This window comes from Nematostella vectensis, chromosome 14 (genome assembly GCF_932526225.1).
Source record: "Nematostella vectensis chromosome 14, jaNemVect1.1, whole genome shotgun sequence".
NCBI classification, from domain to species: domain Eukaryota; kingdom Metazoa; phylum Cnidaria; class Anthozoa; order Actiniaria; family Edwardsiidae; genus Nematostella; species Nematostella vectensis.
Window position 1 is genome coordinate 13662281 of NC_064047.1, and position 17614 is coordinate 13679894.

The window sequence follows — 17614 nt, forward strand, 5'->3', positions numbered from 1 at the left end:
ATAGGAGGCTACATACATGCAACTTTATTTGTCCACAAATTTCTATACATTTCAATAGGTATATTACATTATACATGAATATGATGTAATAAAAAATAATATAAAAGGTGACGAGTGCCCATGGTTAAAATGCTTAACCAGAGTCACCATTCAGGCCCTAAGGGAGTGTGTCATCCCTCAAGACTCAGGATACCTTAATTTAAGGTCCCCAATTGATTGTCATATAATCCCCCCTTACCCTCAGCTTAATTATTGAACAGACTTCTCCCCTAAACTATTTCACAATCTTGTATATCTAAAAGCCTCGCTTTAAATGGCTTATTACAGCAGTAATCCGTCACAGATTTTGAACATCAAAAATGCATTGTTTTTGAAAGCCAGTTAAAATAATCAAAACTTGTAAGCTGCACTGGTGTTATAGAATCCTGAACTAAGCTCGAGATGTACACACACACTTCAAAAAAGGCTGAACTAAAGAATCCTTGTGCCCGCGTTGGCTCATGGGTATAAAAAAATGAGCAAATTCAAATTTAAAACTGATTTTTTTTCATCTGTTTTTGTGCTTTTTACCACTTGCACTGGGGTTTTCATAACATGTAGTTTTGTGATTTACATGCTACCCATGATGCATTCGCGGGTCACAACACATGTATTTCCACGATACATCCTAATTTAAAATCAGTAATTTCATGACACAGATTCAACTAACAAATATTTATACATCTTTATGTCTATTGTCACTTTACAGGCGTTCAAAGCTGTATTCAGTCCACCACCTCGTGAAACACCTCCATTTCGTCGGGTGTGAATGTCGAGGTGCCAGCAAAGACGTCACACGGGCCATCAGATGTGGCGCCCTGGGGACGAGCGTACGTGTGTGGCTCCGTACAGGACTCTTCATTACCCCCCGCGTTGTCAGCGATACACAGGTCACCACGACCAAACACCGGACCGAAACCTGTGTGGTCACAAATGGCCTGTTTATCTGGCGGGTCCCTCAATGGCAACTTTTTAGGGCGGTAGCCATTCTTGTTACACAGCGTAAACAAGAATGACCTGCTGGAGGACTGCCATCCACGGTCACTCACTTTGAAGAACATAAAACAAAATGCGTTATTTTTATAGTAAAAACTAGAATAAATACGACAAAAATTGTGTTTTGGTATATCATAACAGCTGAACTCGTATAATTTAAATTCTCAAATGTTAGAATTGTCACTTTTTGTTCGTATGACCAAATAATAATAAAAAAAAAATAGTAAAGAAGCTTCTATGCATTCATGAATTGTGTCTTTTCCAGTTAAGACCTGCTTCTTGCGACCCGCGTAAAGTTTTCTCAGATACGGGGTTTCCACACTCCAGATATCGGCACTGAAAAATATCACTTCCCGGCTTGCAGAAATGTCCAATTTTTTCATAAAGAGGGGGGAGGGGAGGGGGGAGATAGCTCTTTTCGAGGATAGAAAATAAGTTAAAGTAAAAGATCTTTTAACCCCCATCCCATTTAAGCCCCTGTCTATAATAATTAAGCCACCACCCCTGCCTGATTTTGGTTTTGTTTTTTGTACAAAGGAAGTAATATAAATACTTATTAATAGCATCTAAGACTTAATAGGAACCAAAATACCTAGTGTCGGATCTGAAAAAAATTGAAATAAGTCCCCTGTGTAACCAAGCAGATCTCTTCGGTACTAAAAAGGAAATAAGCGACAGGGGCCTATCAGAGATTTTACGATGATTTATTAGAGGCCGTTTTCGTAGCCTACCTGTAGGCTTTGATAGTTTTTCCGGCACTAAAACCCCAAAAACACAAAGTTCGAGGCGGCCGGATTATGCGAGCTCGAAATATAAATATTATTATATAAATAATAATTCATAACTTTTGATAAATAAGATACTAGTTATCATAATATTATTATATTAAACTACAAAACTATTTTGTCGCGTGATATATCTAGGGACATCAATCTCTTACTCACAACCCTTAAATGGAGCTTCAATGGGGCCTGTCGGGAATGTAATTACAGTCACAACAAGGGTGAAAAGAATTATCTGCGAAATTCTTTATAGGTAAAAAAGCAAAAATAATCATAAAACTATTGAGATGATTAACAGTAATGATACAAAACTCCCTGCTTTTCTATGAATTAATATCTGAGGCAATTTAACAGTAGGCAAATAACAGAATTACTAGAAAAATAAATGTGCCAAGATATCAGAGATTCTTCTAAATTGCTCGATTTTAATAACCTTTACTTCTAGTATTGTCCAAGGACCAATCTAGTTAGTAAATTGCACGATTTTAATAACCTTTACTTCTAGTATTGTCCAAGGACAAATCTAGTTAGTAAATTGCTCGATTTTAATAACCTTTACAGCTAGTATTGTCCGAAGACAATTCTAGTTAGTTTGAAAACATTTCCCTGCACCAAACAGCAAAATTTAACGGGTTCACCTTACGTGTTGCAATGAAAGGGGCTAACAAACTATTTTTTATTTGTCTATCCGATCCTTTTATCAGAAGATATGCGTAATTACATATTTGGTGGAAGGGGGAGGAAAAAGTAACAAGTATTGTCTGCCAGAGAAGGAACCCTACCACCGTCCTACTTGTATTCGGTTCATAAGATGATGTATTGCAAACGGGCTTTGTCGAGTTCATATAAAAAAAGGACATCGTGACCGTCCACGGGAAAACGTACACTAAGGTTTTCAAACTCGCGGGCACGTGCACGGGCACACGCCGTTTAAACGGATTTTTTTTCCGTGACCACGTTACTTTTTTCCGTTGACACGGATTTTTTTCATGTGGCCACGGAAGGAAAAGCCGTGGGCACGCGGTAAAAAAGGCCGTTGACACGGCTGTCAAGATTCCGTGTCTATGAATCAAGCACACGGATCGCGAGTCGTGAATGTTGAACTATTCGATTTAATCTTCCGATTTTAGTGAAAGCCGTTGTCACAACTTTGAGTCGTTGTGGTGGTTACGGCTTGATGTTAGGTAAACAATAAACACCGAAATCGGTATCAAACATTCACTGATCGTGGCCACTCTAGTGAAATGTCACAGAAATAAATGAGAAATACTTATTCCTTATAATATGTGGGTTAATTTGGTGTGTGTTATGTAGTGATAACACGTAAATACAGGACGAGAGTTTTGTTATGAACTAGTCGCGGTTTCGGCTTCTTGTTAGAGAAAAAAAGAAACTCCGTTGGTATCAGACATTCGCTGATCATGACCGCTCTTGTGGAATCTTACAGATTTCATAATTCCTCATATTCCTCATAATTCGAGGATTTATTTGATGTGTGTTATTTGCATAAACTAGTGGCGATTTCGTTTTTTTGTTAGACAAAACTAGAAGCTCCGAAGTCGGTATCAAAGGTTTACTGATTATGGCCGCTCTAGTGAAATCGTACAGAAATAAATCAGAAATACTTATTCCTCATAATTCGAGGATTTATTTTATGTGTGCTATATGTGTATATGTAAGATTGCGTAAATAAGGGCGAAAGTTTTGTCATCAACTAGTGGCGATTTCAGCTTGTTTTTAGACAAACAAGAAACTCCGAAGTCGGTATTTTTGAGCAATTTCGCGCACTTTCCGAACATTTTGTCGCGTGTTTCGTCTTCGTTGTTGATCATAGTTTTTCTTGTTTGATTTGATACTCGAGATGGTTTGATTTAAATACTTCGATACCGATAAACTAAGCTTTCTTATCAAGTATGCTCACTACTCTACGGCAATCGACGTGTTTATCTATGGAAGGAGGAGGAGGAACGGAGATAAACAACGACAAAGATTTGGCTGTAGTTTTAAATTGATGTTTACTCACTTCCCGCGATTTAAGGGAGTAATGCATGGTCAAACATAACGCGGAGGCTTCAAAACTTTAACGTCCAGGATCCCGAGAACGTGATCATTAAACAGTTTCGGAGTTTAATGATAAAAGACTTAGAATTTTTAGCAGTTTAAGAGTTAAATGATGAATAAAAATCCTCATTGACCTTCATTCAAAATCTTTGCGGCCAATCATCCGATGTCCACGACGTACACTCGATTGTCTGCAATCCTCCATACGACTTTGAAAGCCGTGAACTTAAGTCTTCTCTACAGTTTAAAAAAATACTGAAAGTCGTGGGCTAAGATTGTGCAACCCGTGTCCACGTAAAGAATATCCGTAGACACGGGAAAAAAATCCGTTTAATATCCGTTTGTTTTTGGCGTTTACACGGAAAACCTAAGTGTACGTTTTCCCACGGACGGTCACTCATGAGATGTCATCCTCCATCTCTTCCTAAGATTTACAAAAAGTAGCGACACAGTTGAGGTAATGGACAAAAATAGGGCAAATGTTTTCTTTGTACAATAATGATCGGAAGTCCCGACCCTCACCCTGCTACGGCCCTTCCCGTATTCGTTAGTGTACTCACTTGTCCACGCTACGTCAGAGTAGCCACCAAACACGTATCGGCCCCCAACGCTCACAAGTACGATGTTCGGCGCTTTGCCGTTGCATTTTTCATGGAAGATCCTGGCAGCCCAGCCATCTCTCTTTGCAGAGAAACATCTGACCCAGCGACTTTTCGGACTCTTCTGCACGGGCTGCAGGAATCCCAAGAGATCTCGGAGGTACTCTGGACCTTTGCCGCTGAGGATGGCGGACTTCTCTAAAACTGCAACGGAATTACACCATCAAGAGATATTATAGATAAAGGCTTGTACTTCATGGTATGTCCATATTGTATCCTTCTCCTCGTATTGAGCGATAACGAATTGGAAAACTAATCTTATGAAATACTTGCCTCGGGATAATCACGAGTATGTCTAGATAAGGAGATAAGTGTAATAAAAAGTAAAAATTTGGGGTAAACATCAACAGAAAAATACTTAAACAGGAGGCAATTCTCTAAAAATAACGATAGAGGCAAACAAGAAAGTTGTCAATGTTCTCGACGTCACGTTGGATCTCGGGAACCAATCGTCCACAGAGAAAGCAATCACCCTCCCAACCTTATCAAGAACATTTCAATGCGGGTAAATAAACGTCTCAGCGAGATCTCTTCATCTGCAGAATGCTGAACAGAGCGGTGCCGGGATACCAACATGTGCTCGACCGCAGTGGATACCAGCACCGCCTGCAGTTCCAACGCCAAAAGACCCAGCAATAGGCAGAAACTGGAAATCACCCGTAAATCTGAGCGATGCAGCTACAGCTACGCACTTACAAAAAGTTTGTAAATGCGCAAAAAGGGGACCCAGGGAAACCTGGAAATAGCCTGTAAATAGTCTGTAAATTGTCTGCAAACCTTTGGGATGGAACTAAAGCTTCCCATTGCATAGATTTTCCAGACTATTTTCAGGGTTTTCTGTGTCCCGTTTTAGTGCATGCTCTTGTTTCTCCGAATACGGATTATTTCCAGTTTATTCACAGACTATTCAAAGACTTTCTGTCATTGTGAGAAGACTCTAAACAATCTACATACTATTTACAGACAAATATGGCAATTCTAGGGTTTAGAAATATATCTAGTATTTATAAAGTCCAATTTTCGGTTAATTTCCCGTGTATGTACAGGCTATTTTCATACACTGAAACATGACACAGCTATAAGAGAATTTACCTTGGCCTTTATAAACTGAGATTGTCTTTGACAAAGAATCCCAATACTCCTCGTCCACGCCTAAATAAACACCATCTTCTCCATCCATTGTATGAATAGTACCGCTTTCGAACATATGCACGTGTTCGCGAAAATTGCGAACAACGCAACAGCAGCTGTTACTGTTAGAGAGGATTACAGTTATTCATAATCAGGACACAACTGTATTAGAGAATTTACCTGTATGCTCAGATTCACCAACTGAGACTTGGCTTGATACATCAACTGAGATCTTCTTTGACATGGAACTCCAATATTCCTGATCCACTACAAGACGAACTCCACCCTCCATACAAGGCTGATCCACAGGTTTCTCTGCAAGACTCGATAGCTGGGATAGCACTTCATTCCTGATGGACAAGACATCCACATCATTTGCTTCCCTGCACATTCTCTCAGCAAACTCCAAACTGCTACGAGCACTTGCAAGTCTCATGGATAGATTCTCTCTCTGGGCAGTCAGCTGCTTCTCTTGCTTCTGACAAGCTGACTCGATCTCCCCTCTAAGATAAGATCGCATCTTCTCAAGAGCCCCTATCTGCTTATCAATAAACTGATCCAGATCCCTTCTGGCCGCTCGTTTATTTTCGTCCAGATGTTGTTGAGCCTTTTCAACAAATGCCATCGCCTGTTCAATGTCGGTGAGTTTTGATGTAACTTTTTTTGCTCTTTCCAATATTTCTTCTTTCTCTCGAGCGATAACATCACTTGTGAAAAGGTAGTCATGATTTTTATGATCAACAACGGTGCAATCTCGGCAAATCACTTCCTTACAAAATTCGCAAAACAGTTTCAGCTTTTCACCCTTGTGTTTGGTGCAGTAGGAAGTTTTGCTCATTGCAAGTAACTTTCCGCTTTTGATCTCATCAAGACTGAGGATAGTATGGTGTTGCAACGGTTGAAGTCTCTTATGAGCCGAGATACACTGCTCACAGACAAAGTGATCGCACTCGTTACATCTCCCTTGGGCAGGCTCGCCACTATCACACATTTGACAAACAGTTTTCTTCTTGGAGTCTTCAGATGTGAACAAAGGAAGAACAGAGATAATACTATTGATCATAAAGTTCACCTTCAAACTCGAAACATCAGCCGGGGAAATCTAAGAGGGAAAAAAACAGGTTTAATAAAATTCGCATATCACCATTTAAAAATCAAAAGGGAGGACCATTTTAGATCAGCCTTATTGTGGTCTATGCTACGCTGGATTGTATTAATATAATAATTAATTCTTATCATTTAACTGTTTAATACTCATAAACTATTAAAAGAATGGATATAAGTTTCTTGAGGAAAGAATTCAAGTTCACAGTGATTCGTACATATTTAGGGAAAGTTCATTTATTATCCCGAGAGGGGGGTGGGGGTTCGTGAGGATTTCGATAAAAGTAAGGAAAAAAATTAGTCCCCCCCCCCCTTCAGGTGGAACAAAATTTTCCATGCCCCCCTTATGCCCCATCCCTCGAGAAAACCCGAAGAAAGAAGGAGAAAAGAAGGGAACAGCAACGCCAATGTTGAAGGAACGCGAGCAAGGAATTCGCTGAAAACATTAATTCGGAAAAAGTGAAGGCACTCAATTTCTCAAATGTGCGACTAAATCCAGGTTGTCAACCTGATAAGGGTTGTTGCTATAATTGACACAGAAGAAGCAAAAAGGCTTTTTGTTCTTCTCCACGCGAGAAAAGCGCAGCAGCAGAAAAAAAAAGAAAGAGAGAGAGAGGAAGACAGCTTGTAGCATTAGAGCGTTTTGGTAATGATTTCAAACATGGAACATAAGCATATAGCGGAAACCATGAATAAAAAAGGTGTATACAGGTTTACATAGCATCGATGAAACGTAGTTTAATACATATCCTTGACTCCTGGATTGTGCATGCCAAATAACTGGCCGCAAACTGAGACTCTTTGAAGCAAGAAGTCTGATTTGACACTTGGTCAAATTATTTAGAAGGGACAACACTCAAAGAAATCAGTGACCCCCCTTAAAATCCACACACATTTGGCACCTCCACCTTTAGACCTCAGAAATTTCTCAAGGCCCCGCCACAGTATCCTCACGCCCCACCCCTCCCTCGGGATAATAAATGAACTTTCCCTTAGTTCTCAATTGAAAAGCACTATGTTGTTTAAATCAATTTGTTTGTTGCAGCAAAACGTTTGTTACACAAGTTGTGCCAAGGTCATTTAACTAATGGATGTATTTTTGATATGACAGATTACCTGGAATTCCGCCTTACAGAGGGGGCACACAAGTTTTCCTCTCCCTTCAGAGTGCACTGCCAGCTCTTCCAGGCAGTGCCGACAAAATGAGTGGAAGCAAGGGAGCACTCTAGGATCGTTGAAGTGCTCTATACATATAGAGCACGTCACCTCATCCTCGAGGCGCCTGCTGGCGGATGTTGCCATTTCTTCAAGAAAAAACTAGAAGAGCATAAGAAAATGGTTATTCCATTGCTACTCATATCAGCCTTAAAAACACTATCAATATCCCTGAGAATTCTCTTATTTCTGTGATGATATACATAAAAAACTATGAATTATCAGCGCTGGAGAAGTTGCAGTCCAAAGCAGTTTTGGGGTAGGTATTAGATGTTTATTTTATTGTATTATTTTCGCGATTTTGGTGCAAGAAAATCAAACAAAACAATTGGAATTAAAATGTGCTTTCATGTTTAGAACTGTAACAAACTGTAACAGAATCATGCGTGAGCTTATTAAATTTAAACGCATCCCAATTTTCAAACTTAACTTTCGCGTCACTTTTTTTTCACAAAATTGTTAAAACCGCAAGATTAAAGTGACGCGAAGATAAAGAAGAATAAGGTATACTATACCAATTCTGCACCTGTTAGACATATATTCTACCTTATGACTAGGTGAAGCGAAGATATTAAGTTTATTTCCGAGTGGTGGAAACAATATTTTACAAGTGAGCGCAGTGAACGATCTTGTTGACAATTTTCAGCACCGGGGGGGGGGGGGGGGGGGGGGGGGGATGGGGGAGGGGGAGAGTGTAACACACATTAGGGACCTTCCCTAATGAGTTGAACCTTTTTTTTTTTATATTGAACCATGAATCACCCTAAATGGGAGGAGAAAAGCTGTCCTTCAAACAGTGGAATGTTTGGTAATTAACATGTCTTTCTCTCGCCGAGTGTCGCAAACTGTGCGCGAAAATAAGGCCTCACGGATTTTGTGTATTTGTCAGTTTATTGGCTATGAACCCAACACTTTTAGAATCGCTAACTAGAGGTCTATCACAAATCATGCATTCCGATTGGCTGAGCTACTAATGGTCTATTAGTGATAGACGATGAGTAGAGAAATTCTCTGGAAAAAGGCGGCTGAATCGCGATTTGACGAAGTTAGCGGCGACTTAAGGGACGTCCCTGCTCCAATAAACTATAAAGCAAGTCAGAAGAAAAAGTTCCAAGAAAAGGTAGAACTGGAAGACACAAATGCACACGCCAATCAATCGGGGCAAATGACAGTCGAATTTGCCATTTCGTGCATGATGTATTCCTACTAGCCAACTAGCCAGACTTTACGCTCAAATGAGCGTCTAGTTTACAGTAAGTTTACATTATGCAGAATGGAAGCCAATCAGAGTTTATTTATCCAAGAAAAGAAATAAAGAAAAGCTTAATCGCTGTCTCCAAGTATTTAATGCTTCGGTTCGGCAGAAGAATGGCAAATACAATGGTTTATTTGCAAAGAAACTTAGGACAGGTCGCATACTACTAAACCGTGCTGTCTAAATCGGCCTTAATTAAGCTGCTTAGTGAGGCGGCACCGAGCTTGGCTAGTCAGTAAAGGCTGACTTCGACAGCACGATTCAGTCGCATGCGACCTGTCTACGACATGTTTTAGCCCTGAATAAACACTACGACTTTTTCAGTCGAGCATCGTAGCCGAGTCGTAGGTTGATTTACACTTTACGACTCGAGTTGTAGATGTGTTGCGTCGCATACGACTAAATCGTGCTGTTTAGATCAGCCTTAATGAATCAAGTATAGATTGCCAATTAGACATGCGAAATACTTTGGGAAAAAAAAGCAGGTTAAATATAAACATTTCCAATTCCTCGAATTGTTCGTAAATCGAATCGAAACTCATTTCATGTCACCTCTTCAGCTTTATCACGCCAAAGACAAATGAATAATTCACTTTTAGACGCCTTACAAATAAAGGAACAGCCAATAGCTAAAATAGGATGGTAAAACTCGATATAAATACCTGTTTCTTGTCGAAATCTTCTTAGACGAATCTCAACTTACAATGGAAGCGTCTGATCAACCCTTTGGGAAAGACGGAAAGGAATCTAGACCCTAGTCCCCCTCGCGGTCACTCAGACCTGTCACTAGACTCGATTATTTAGCTCAGTAGCCATTGGATGTACCGTTGCAGAACTGTCCTTGTGGTGAAAGTGTCTAACCAATCAGATAGGACTACATGTGTCCAATCATAGACCTTGTTAGAATGCCACACGTGTGACACTGGGATCGAGTGGCAGAACAGTCTTCCCTCTTCTTCCCTGGGATCGAGTTTGGTATGGCAGAACGGTCGTTTGTTGATAATATAACTGATTTCTGAGGAAATGATAAAGCAGAGAAACACTAAAAAAGCAGAGAAACACCCAAGAGAAAAAGGATTTAGCAAAAGCCATGTTATGTTCCCTTACTGGAGTCCGTCCTAAGACGGAGACAAGCCATTAAGAGGTGAGTCTCGCTTCTCGAAAAATCGAGTCTTTACTTTCGTACCGTCCTTCGCTAGGGGAGATATCCACAATTAACCCATTGACTCCTGGCTTTTTTGGAGCTGAATTTACAAAAAACAGACTGAAAACAGATACCTCCCCCCCTATTCTGAGTTTTATACAGCCCGTCAAAGTCAAACACAGCTGCACCTAGTCAGCGGTATCCAAGCTTTCCAACAGTGCTTTGCGGTCCCCACTTTTAATCCCTCGTCGTTGTGCTGAAGCCAGCACAAGTTGATGGTTGCTTGTATTTTTCATCAAAAATACAGCTATGAGCATATTAGGAGAGTGTCTCAGGACATCATGAAGTCTTTTGGGGCATAATTGAGTGCTTTGCTTATGGATATTTGCAAGCAAAGGTGGATTCATGATGATTTTTTCTTGTTTGGCTTTGCCCGGATGAGAAAATAATTTTCTAATGAATCACCACAGCTCTCCTAAATGCTGTCTTTTCTGAAACCAAATTGATTCCAAAATTGTTTACACTGCTATTCTGGGTCTGTATGACCTGGAATTGATTTGTTTGGCTTCCGGGTGAAAAGACCATCTGACTTTGGGGAGAGGAGTGTTGACTGGCCCTCCCCTCGTGAATTTTCCCCTGGATCTCCCAGAATGCTTTGCAATACGTAAACATATTTTCGTGGTTGTACAATCCTTCAAGGAATGGGCATTGTGTTTTGAGGCCAAGGAAATGTACCTGGAGGATCAGAATAAAGGTATCTATTTGTGTCTTGAGCTGTGTTTGCTGATCTCTCTCCCTTGTGTGGTATTTTAGCGTTTTATTGAGAGGGGTGATTCTGCTTTTCTCTCCTTGTTCGATTTGAGATTTGTCAAAGAACCTGTGCTATTATTTGGCTAAAGAGTAGATGCCAACACCTTGGTTGGATGCATATCTGCAAGACCATTTATCCCTTAGACTGATGCCTGAGTATCTTCATCTTGTTGTGTTTATTTTGAATTTATGAATTTTTTGGGTTGTGGGTACTTCCCAAAGCCGGTACAGGCCGGTTGAGGGGTCAATGTGTTTACCAACACACCCTAAAAACCATGCTTGCCTCACTGCCTGAGAACAATGCATTTTTCGCAAGCTCAGGTGCATACAACAGTGTAGGCAAATTCTGCTTGATATACAAACAAGCCTCCTTTAAGTTATGGCTGATATTCTAACAGATAATTCTTATGTTAAAACCATTAGGGAAACCACAGGGAGCCCAAATTCTATAAAAATATTTGCCTTTATAAATTCAAAGCAGCAGTGTCAACCCACTTTTGGTACTTTTCCTGTATATTCACCGTCAAAGTAATCTTATCACAAAACCTTGCCTGAATCTGATGTTTTCTTGGGCATTTTTTTCTAAAAAAGCTATGCATATCATCCCTATCAATGAGTCCAGTCATGTCCAAGTAAAAAAAAATTCTATTTTCTAGGTTAAAGATATTCACTTGCTAGAAATGGCATATATGTGATCCAATCCACTGGTGTATGTCACAGCACAAGTCTAAAAAGGTCTAGTTATTTTGATTAAAATCTAGGGGTGGTTGATTAACCCATTGACTCCTGGCTTTTTTGGAGCTGAATTTACAAAAAACAGACTGAAAACAGATACCTCCCCCCCTATTCTGAGTTTTATACAGCCCGTCAAAGTCAAACACAGCTGCACCTAGTCAGCGGTATCCAAGCTTTCCAACAGTGCTTTGCGGTCCCCACTTTTAATCCCTCGTCGATGTGCTGAAGCCAGCACAAGTTGATGGTTGCTTGTATTTTTCATAAAAAATACAGCTATGAGCATATTAGGAGAGTGTCTCAGGACATCATGAAGTCTTTTGGGGCATAATTGAGTGCTTTGCTTATGGATATTTGCAAGCAAAGGTGGATTCATGATGATTTTTTCTTGTTTGGCTTTGCCCGGATGAGAAAATAATTTTCTAATGAATCACCACAGCTCTCCTAAATGCTGTCTTTTCTGAAACCAAATTGATTCCGTTCATATAAAAAAAGGTCCTTATGAAGTGTTCTTTATTTATATGATTACATGGAGATATTCCATCCACTACTGGAGCTTGGGGTGAAAATCCTAGCACGGGTGAGCAGCCCAGGCTGGAAATCTCGCTCATATAATAGAAAAAGCAATTTTACAAGCATTTTAGGAATACCCGGTTGGACCCCCTGACTGTGCTGAAAACTCAGCCTGGGTTGAAATTTTTAATGAGATAAAAAGAAATCAACAGTCGTTAGAATGCTTCTCTATCAGGCGTGTCATCACCATTGACCACCAAAAAGTTGGTATTTGATTTTGAACAGTTGTCATGTTAGACTTTTTCCATAGCTATCTATGACTGCCAAATGCTGCAAATGCTGTTTGTGTGCCTGCCAATCCTTTGCACCATATCAAATCCTTGCTTAAACAATCCATTAAATTTCATATTTATACTAATAACTATTAGAAAATGATCACTGACACCTCTACCAATCAGCACCCTCTATTTGAACCCCCTAAATCTCATAGTAATTAAAGTTTCAAGGGGCAATAGAGAATTAGAGAATGAGTGGGGATATATAGTCAATAGAGAATGAGGCAATAGAGAATAAGTGGGGAGTGTAGTTAGAAATAAGTGCTTACTACTTAGTGATTAGTATTCCCTAAGTTGCAACTTTGTTTTCATTGTTTTCCTGGATTATTGTTGAAACGCCAAATTAGCTATAGAGAACTTGCTATAGAGCGTATTTATGTTTTTATGGCTGGCTTAGCAACCTATCTACTACTATGTTAACAGGGGGATTTGTTACTTTGAAGACATTATGCACTTGTATTTTATATTTCACTGATTTTTTTTTTATTTATGTAAATAAATTATAATTTTATAATCCTGATGTAAATTACAAGCAAAACTGTTGTCAGCAACAGACTGCCACCATCCCCAGACTGAAAAGACACCTCAGTGCATTGTTGGAAACTTCAAGGCATACTGCTTGATCAGCAGTAGCTGAACTTGACTGATAGTGTGGGACTTGAAATAGGGAGAAGGTTTCTGTTTTTGGTCTGTTTTTCCCAAAAATTTGCGCAAAATTACATTAATGGGGTAATTAATAATTTGTTATTTCTATGTAATCTAAGTAACAATGGCACTTAATCACCTTTAACAGTAAATAAATTAGCCTCAGCTTCAGAAACTGGGTCTTCATTCAGTGTAAAACTTTCTAACATGTTTTTTTTAACTTTGTCTTTGGCTACTTCTTATACGTTCATCTGACATTGCTATTCCTCATTTGCCCAGATAGTGTTTTTAAGATGAATTTCTAACATCTTCAACATGTTCTCTTGACTCAATTGTAATATGTAATACAAGGTTACAATGATTTTTCTTTGTCACAGGGGCTTCACCACCTTGATTATCTCATCCTGACCAAGTCATTGCACTGCAGTTGTCCACACATCACAGTTGGTTATTGCCCTTGACAAATACTGCAGAGGAATTCCCTTTTTATTTATTTCAGGCAGTGTCAAATTTTGTTATTCAATGGCGGCACCAAGCAAGTAGTCCAGTTTTGAATTCAACTGTGCCATTGGAATTAAGGACACATATAAAGACAGTGTGAGCCTAAGTTTCAGATTATTGGTTCACAAATAACATCGAGATCATGAAGAATTCACATGTTTTACATATTTCAAGCTCTAAGAGATTTTCACGTGTATGTTATACTTGACTTATACTACCTTTGTCCATCTATTCAGCAGGCATGATGGATTTCCAAATTTGATTACTGAAGCAACCTTTGTCACATCATAGCTTATAATGTTCTGTTGTAGTTATGTAACTATTTATTTGCATAATCTTTCAATAAATCACATGTTTCCTTGGTGACTCCATTGTCTCTGAATGGCAATGAAACATATTCCTAAAGCAGCTGTTCACTAACCAAATCAACATTCCCCCACTATAATATGCTGCCCTTTAATCCCCCCTCTATAATATGCCCCCCCCCCTCTCAATGATCTGCCCTTCCTTTCTGCCAACCCTCTTTAATAAGCCATCTTTAAAAAAACATAGCTCTCTAATAAGCTGCCCCTCTGATAAGCAATCCCTTTCTAGCAAGCCACGACTCTATTAACCCACCCCTTGGCAAAATTTCTAGTATTACATTATTTACATACCAGTGTGCACCTTCTGTTAGGCTGCATAGAGTGCATTATTTAATAAGCCACCCTCTCTATTAAGCCAACCTTATGAAACAAGCCAGTCCTCTCCAATAAGTCACCCCTCTAATAAGCCATCACTATCTAACAAGTCACCCCTTTAATAAGCCAGCCCTCTCTAAAATCACCCATCTCTAATAAGCCACCCCTCTCTAATAAGCCACCCCTCTCTAATAAGCCACCCCTCTCTAATAAACCAGCCCTCTCTGATAATCCATCCCTTTCTAATAAACCACCCCTTTCTTATAAGCCACCCCTCTCTGTTGAGCCATCCCCCTCTAATAAGCCAAACCTGTCTCATAAGGGGGGGATGAATAGGGGTCTCCCTAGCAGGATTCTATCCTACGTGTGACCAATATAAGTTTTGACACCTATGCGGCAGAGAAAGGGCGTGGTCCCTAAACTCTAAGGGATAGCAGTTAATGTTATCAACTGCCTTCTACGACAACTAATTACCTAGTCTATGAAAAGGTGTATTCCCTCCTGGCCTCAGCATGGAATAATGTGGCACAGTTCTGTAGTTACAGTACTATTCAATATTCCATATTATTTAGGTAAGATGAGCAGTAGATACTGTTAAAGAATAATGTTGAAGCTCCTGGAAGAACGCGCTAAGAGACTATTGAGTCGCCTCACGGCTAGAAACTGCATGTTATTTCAACAAAGACAGCAAAACAACGAAATGTTTATAACCCTATATTTTTTGGATTAAGCTATTTTGGACGCTTGTGGCGAAAATACTGGTATATCTTTTTTGTAAACCATTAGCACGTACTGGGAATATTGAAAAAAATAGTCAGTTTTATACCACCGAATCTTTTACTATAATCACGTTTAAAGATTTTGGCAGCGTAATATGATGTGTGATCAGGAAAGACAAACTCGTTCCAAAATGACATTGGGGTGTGGAGTATGGTTATGTCTATTTTCATGTAACAAATATCAGCAAATGTAACAAATGTCAGCAAACGTAACAAATGTCAGCAAGTTTTGAGATCTTCACTAGTGCAATATTTCACTACGAAATACCTGTTCAAGCAGAGCACAAGGCTTGGAAGATCTTTAAAAGGTCATATCTTATGTTATAGCTAAGACGAGGGAAGTTACAAAATGCTTACTAAGAAAAAGCATCTGCGGCGTGTCATCTATGTCGGCTATTTTTATTTTCGACTTTATTGCACGAAGCCTGGACAGTTTGAAAACGATGATGAAAAGGATGATGAAGCTATGAATTGTCAAATCTGCACCAATACATTTTGAAATTTTGGAAGAACTTATACGCTGGAAATCGCTTTTTTTTCGCCGCATCATCCGATTAGTCGGGACGTATCGCCCTTTTTCTAGCTAATTTAACAATTGTGCAATTCACGGTCATTTTGTTGTCAAATACCAGGATTAGTAATCTTAGTATAATTTTTAATAGATCCGCTACAGTCTCTTTTTTTTTTTTTTTTTTTTGCTGATGTCCGCCCATCCAAAAAACAAACACATCCCCCCCCTTGACCCGCTTAATTTCATTTCGAACATTTGCATCTAATTGTATATTTATGAGTTTGGGATTTGCTGATTTTAAAACAAACATTGTTTACAAAAGAAATAAAACATCAGTTTATAATGTGACTGTGACTCGTTTTATTTAAAATCTTGGGAACGTAATGGTCTTTTTCTCATTTATATGACATTTCGTTTGTCTGCCCAAGTTTTACATTGCTGTCCGATTCCGATTATTCCTTAAAAAATCAATCCAGTTGTATCTAATTTTACACGTGTAAAATTGGATATCAACTCCAAACATATCACTTGGGGAATATAGTGATTTATATAGTGGCTTATGAGAGGGGTGACTTATAAGAGAGGGGTGGCTTATTAGAGAGGGCTGGCTCATTAGAGAGGGTTGACCTATTAGTGAGGAGTGGCTTTTAGAGAGGGCTGGCTCATTAGAGAGGGTTGACCTATTAGTGAGGAGTGGCTTTTAGAGAGGGGTGGCTTATTAGAGAGGGGTGGCTCATTTGAGAGGTGTGGCTCATTAAAGGGGGTTGCTTATTAGAGAGGGGTGGCTTATTAGAGAGGGGTGGCATATTAGAGAGGGGTAACTTATTAGAGAGGGGTGGCTTTTAGAGAGGGGTGACTTTTATTAGAGAGGGGTGGCTTATTAGAAAGGGGTGGCTTATTAGTGAGGGGTGACTTATTAGAGAGGGGTGGCTTTTAGAGGGGCTGGCTTATTAGAGAGGGGTGATTTATTAGAGAGGGGTGACTTATTAGAGAGGGGTGGCTTTTAGAGAGAGCTGACTTTTATTAGAGAGGGGTGACTCGAGAGAAGAGTGGCTTATTAGAGAGGGGTGACTTTTATTAGAGAGGGGTGGCTTATTAGAGAGGGGTGGCTTATTCGAGAGGGGTGGCTTATTAGAGAGGGGTGGCTTATTAGAGAGGGGTGGCTTTTAGAGGGGCTGGCTTATTAGAGAGGGGTGATTTATTAGATAGGGGTGACTTATTAGAGAGGGGTGATTTATTAGATAGGGGTGACTTATTAGAGAGGGGTGGCTTTTAGAGAGAGGTGACTTTTATTAGAGAGGGGTGACTCGAGAGAAGAATGGCTTGTTAGAGAGGGGTGACTTTTATTAGAGAGGGGTGGCTTATTAGTGAGGGGTGGCTTATTGGAGAGGGGTGGCTTATTAGAGAAGGGTGGCTTATTAGAGAGGGGTGGCTTGTTAGAGAAGGGTGGCTTTTTCGATATGGGTGACTTATTAGAAAGATGTGGCTTATCAGAAAGGGCTGGCTTATTTGAGAGGGCTAGTTTATCAGAGAGGGCTGGCTTAGAAGAGAGGGCTGGTGTCGCAATAGTGCCTCTGATTGAATGAATCATTTTTCTCCACGTGAAATTTAGATTTTATTATTAGAAATAAATAAACAAATTAAACAAAATAAATAAAAATCACCCGCCCGCGTGCTCTCGAGGTAGAAATCGCGACCAGAAATGAAATATTTTTTGGCCTA

General features: G+C 39.7%; 2 protein-coding genes and 1 long non-coding RNA gene across 4 annotated transcripts in view; 1 reads left to right on the top strand and 2 right to left on the bottom strand.

Moving 5' to 3' along the window:
* The window catches only part of LOC5504288 (von Willebrand factor D and EGF domain-containing protein), a 65144-nt gene that overhangs the window by 36062 nt on the left and 11468 nt on the right, over positions 1-17614 (bottom strand). The window lies entirely within an intron of this gene.
* Positions 2-9979, bottom strand: LOC5504290 (tripartite motif-containing protein 45). 2 transcript variants are annotated; one of them, XM_048721332.1, is made up of 5 exons: positions 9905-9979; positions 7889-8089; positions 5849-6770; positions 4439-4681; positions 2-1087 (listed from the first exon to the last, which is right to left on the bottom strand). In XM_048721332.1, exons 2-5 carry the CDS (start codon positions 8072-8074, stop codon positions 765-767), a joined length of 1674 nt encoding a protein of 557 aa, XP_048577289.1. In that variant the 5' UTR covers positions 8075-8089; positions 9905-9979; the 3' UTR covers positions 2-764. The 2 variants fall into 2 exon arrangements, with proteins under 2 accessions (XP_048577289.1, XP_048577290.1); XM_048721333.1 differs by having other exon boundaries at positions 7889-8076; positions 9905-9962.
* LOC125559744 lies at positions 10034-14284 on the top strand. The gene is made up of 2 exons (XR_007306409.1): positions 10034-10386; positions 13799-14284. It is a non-coding gene; the product is annotated as an uncharacterized LOC125559744 (long non-coding RNA).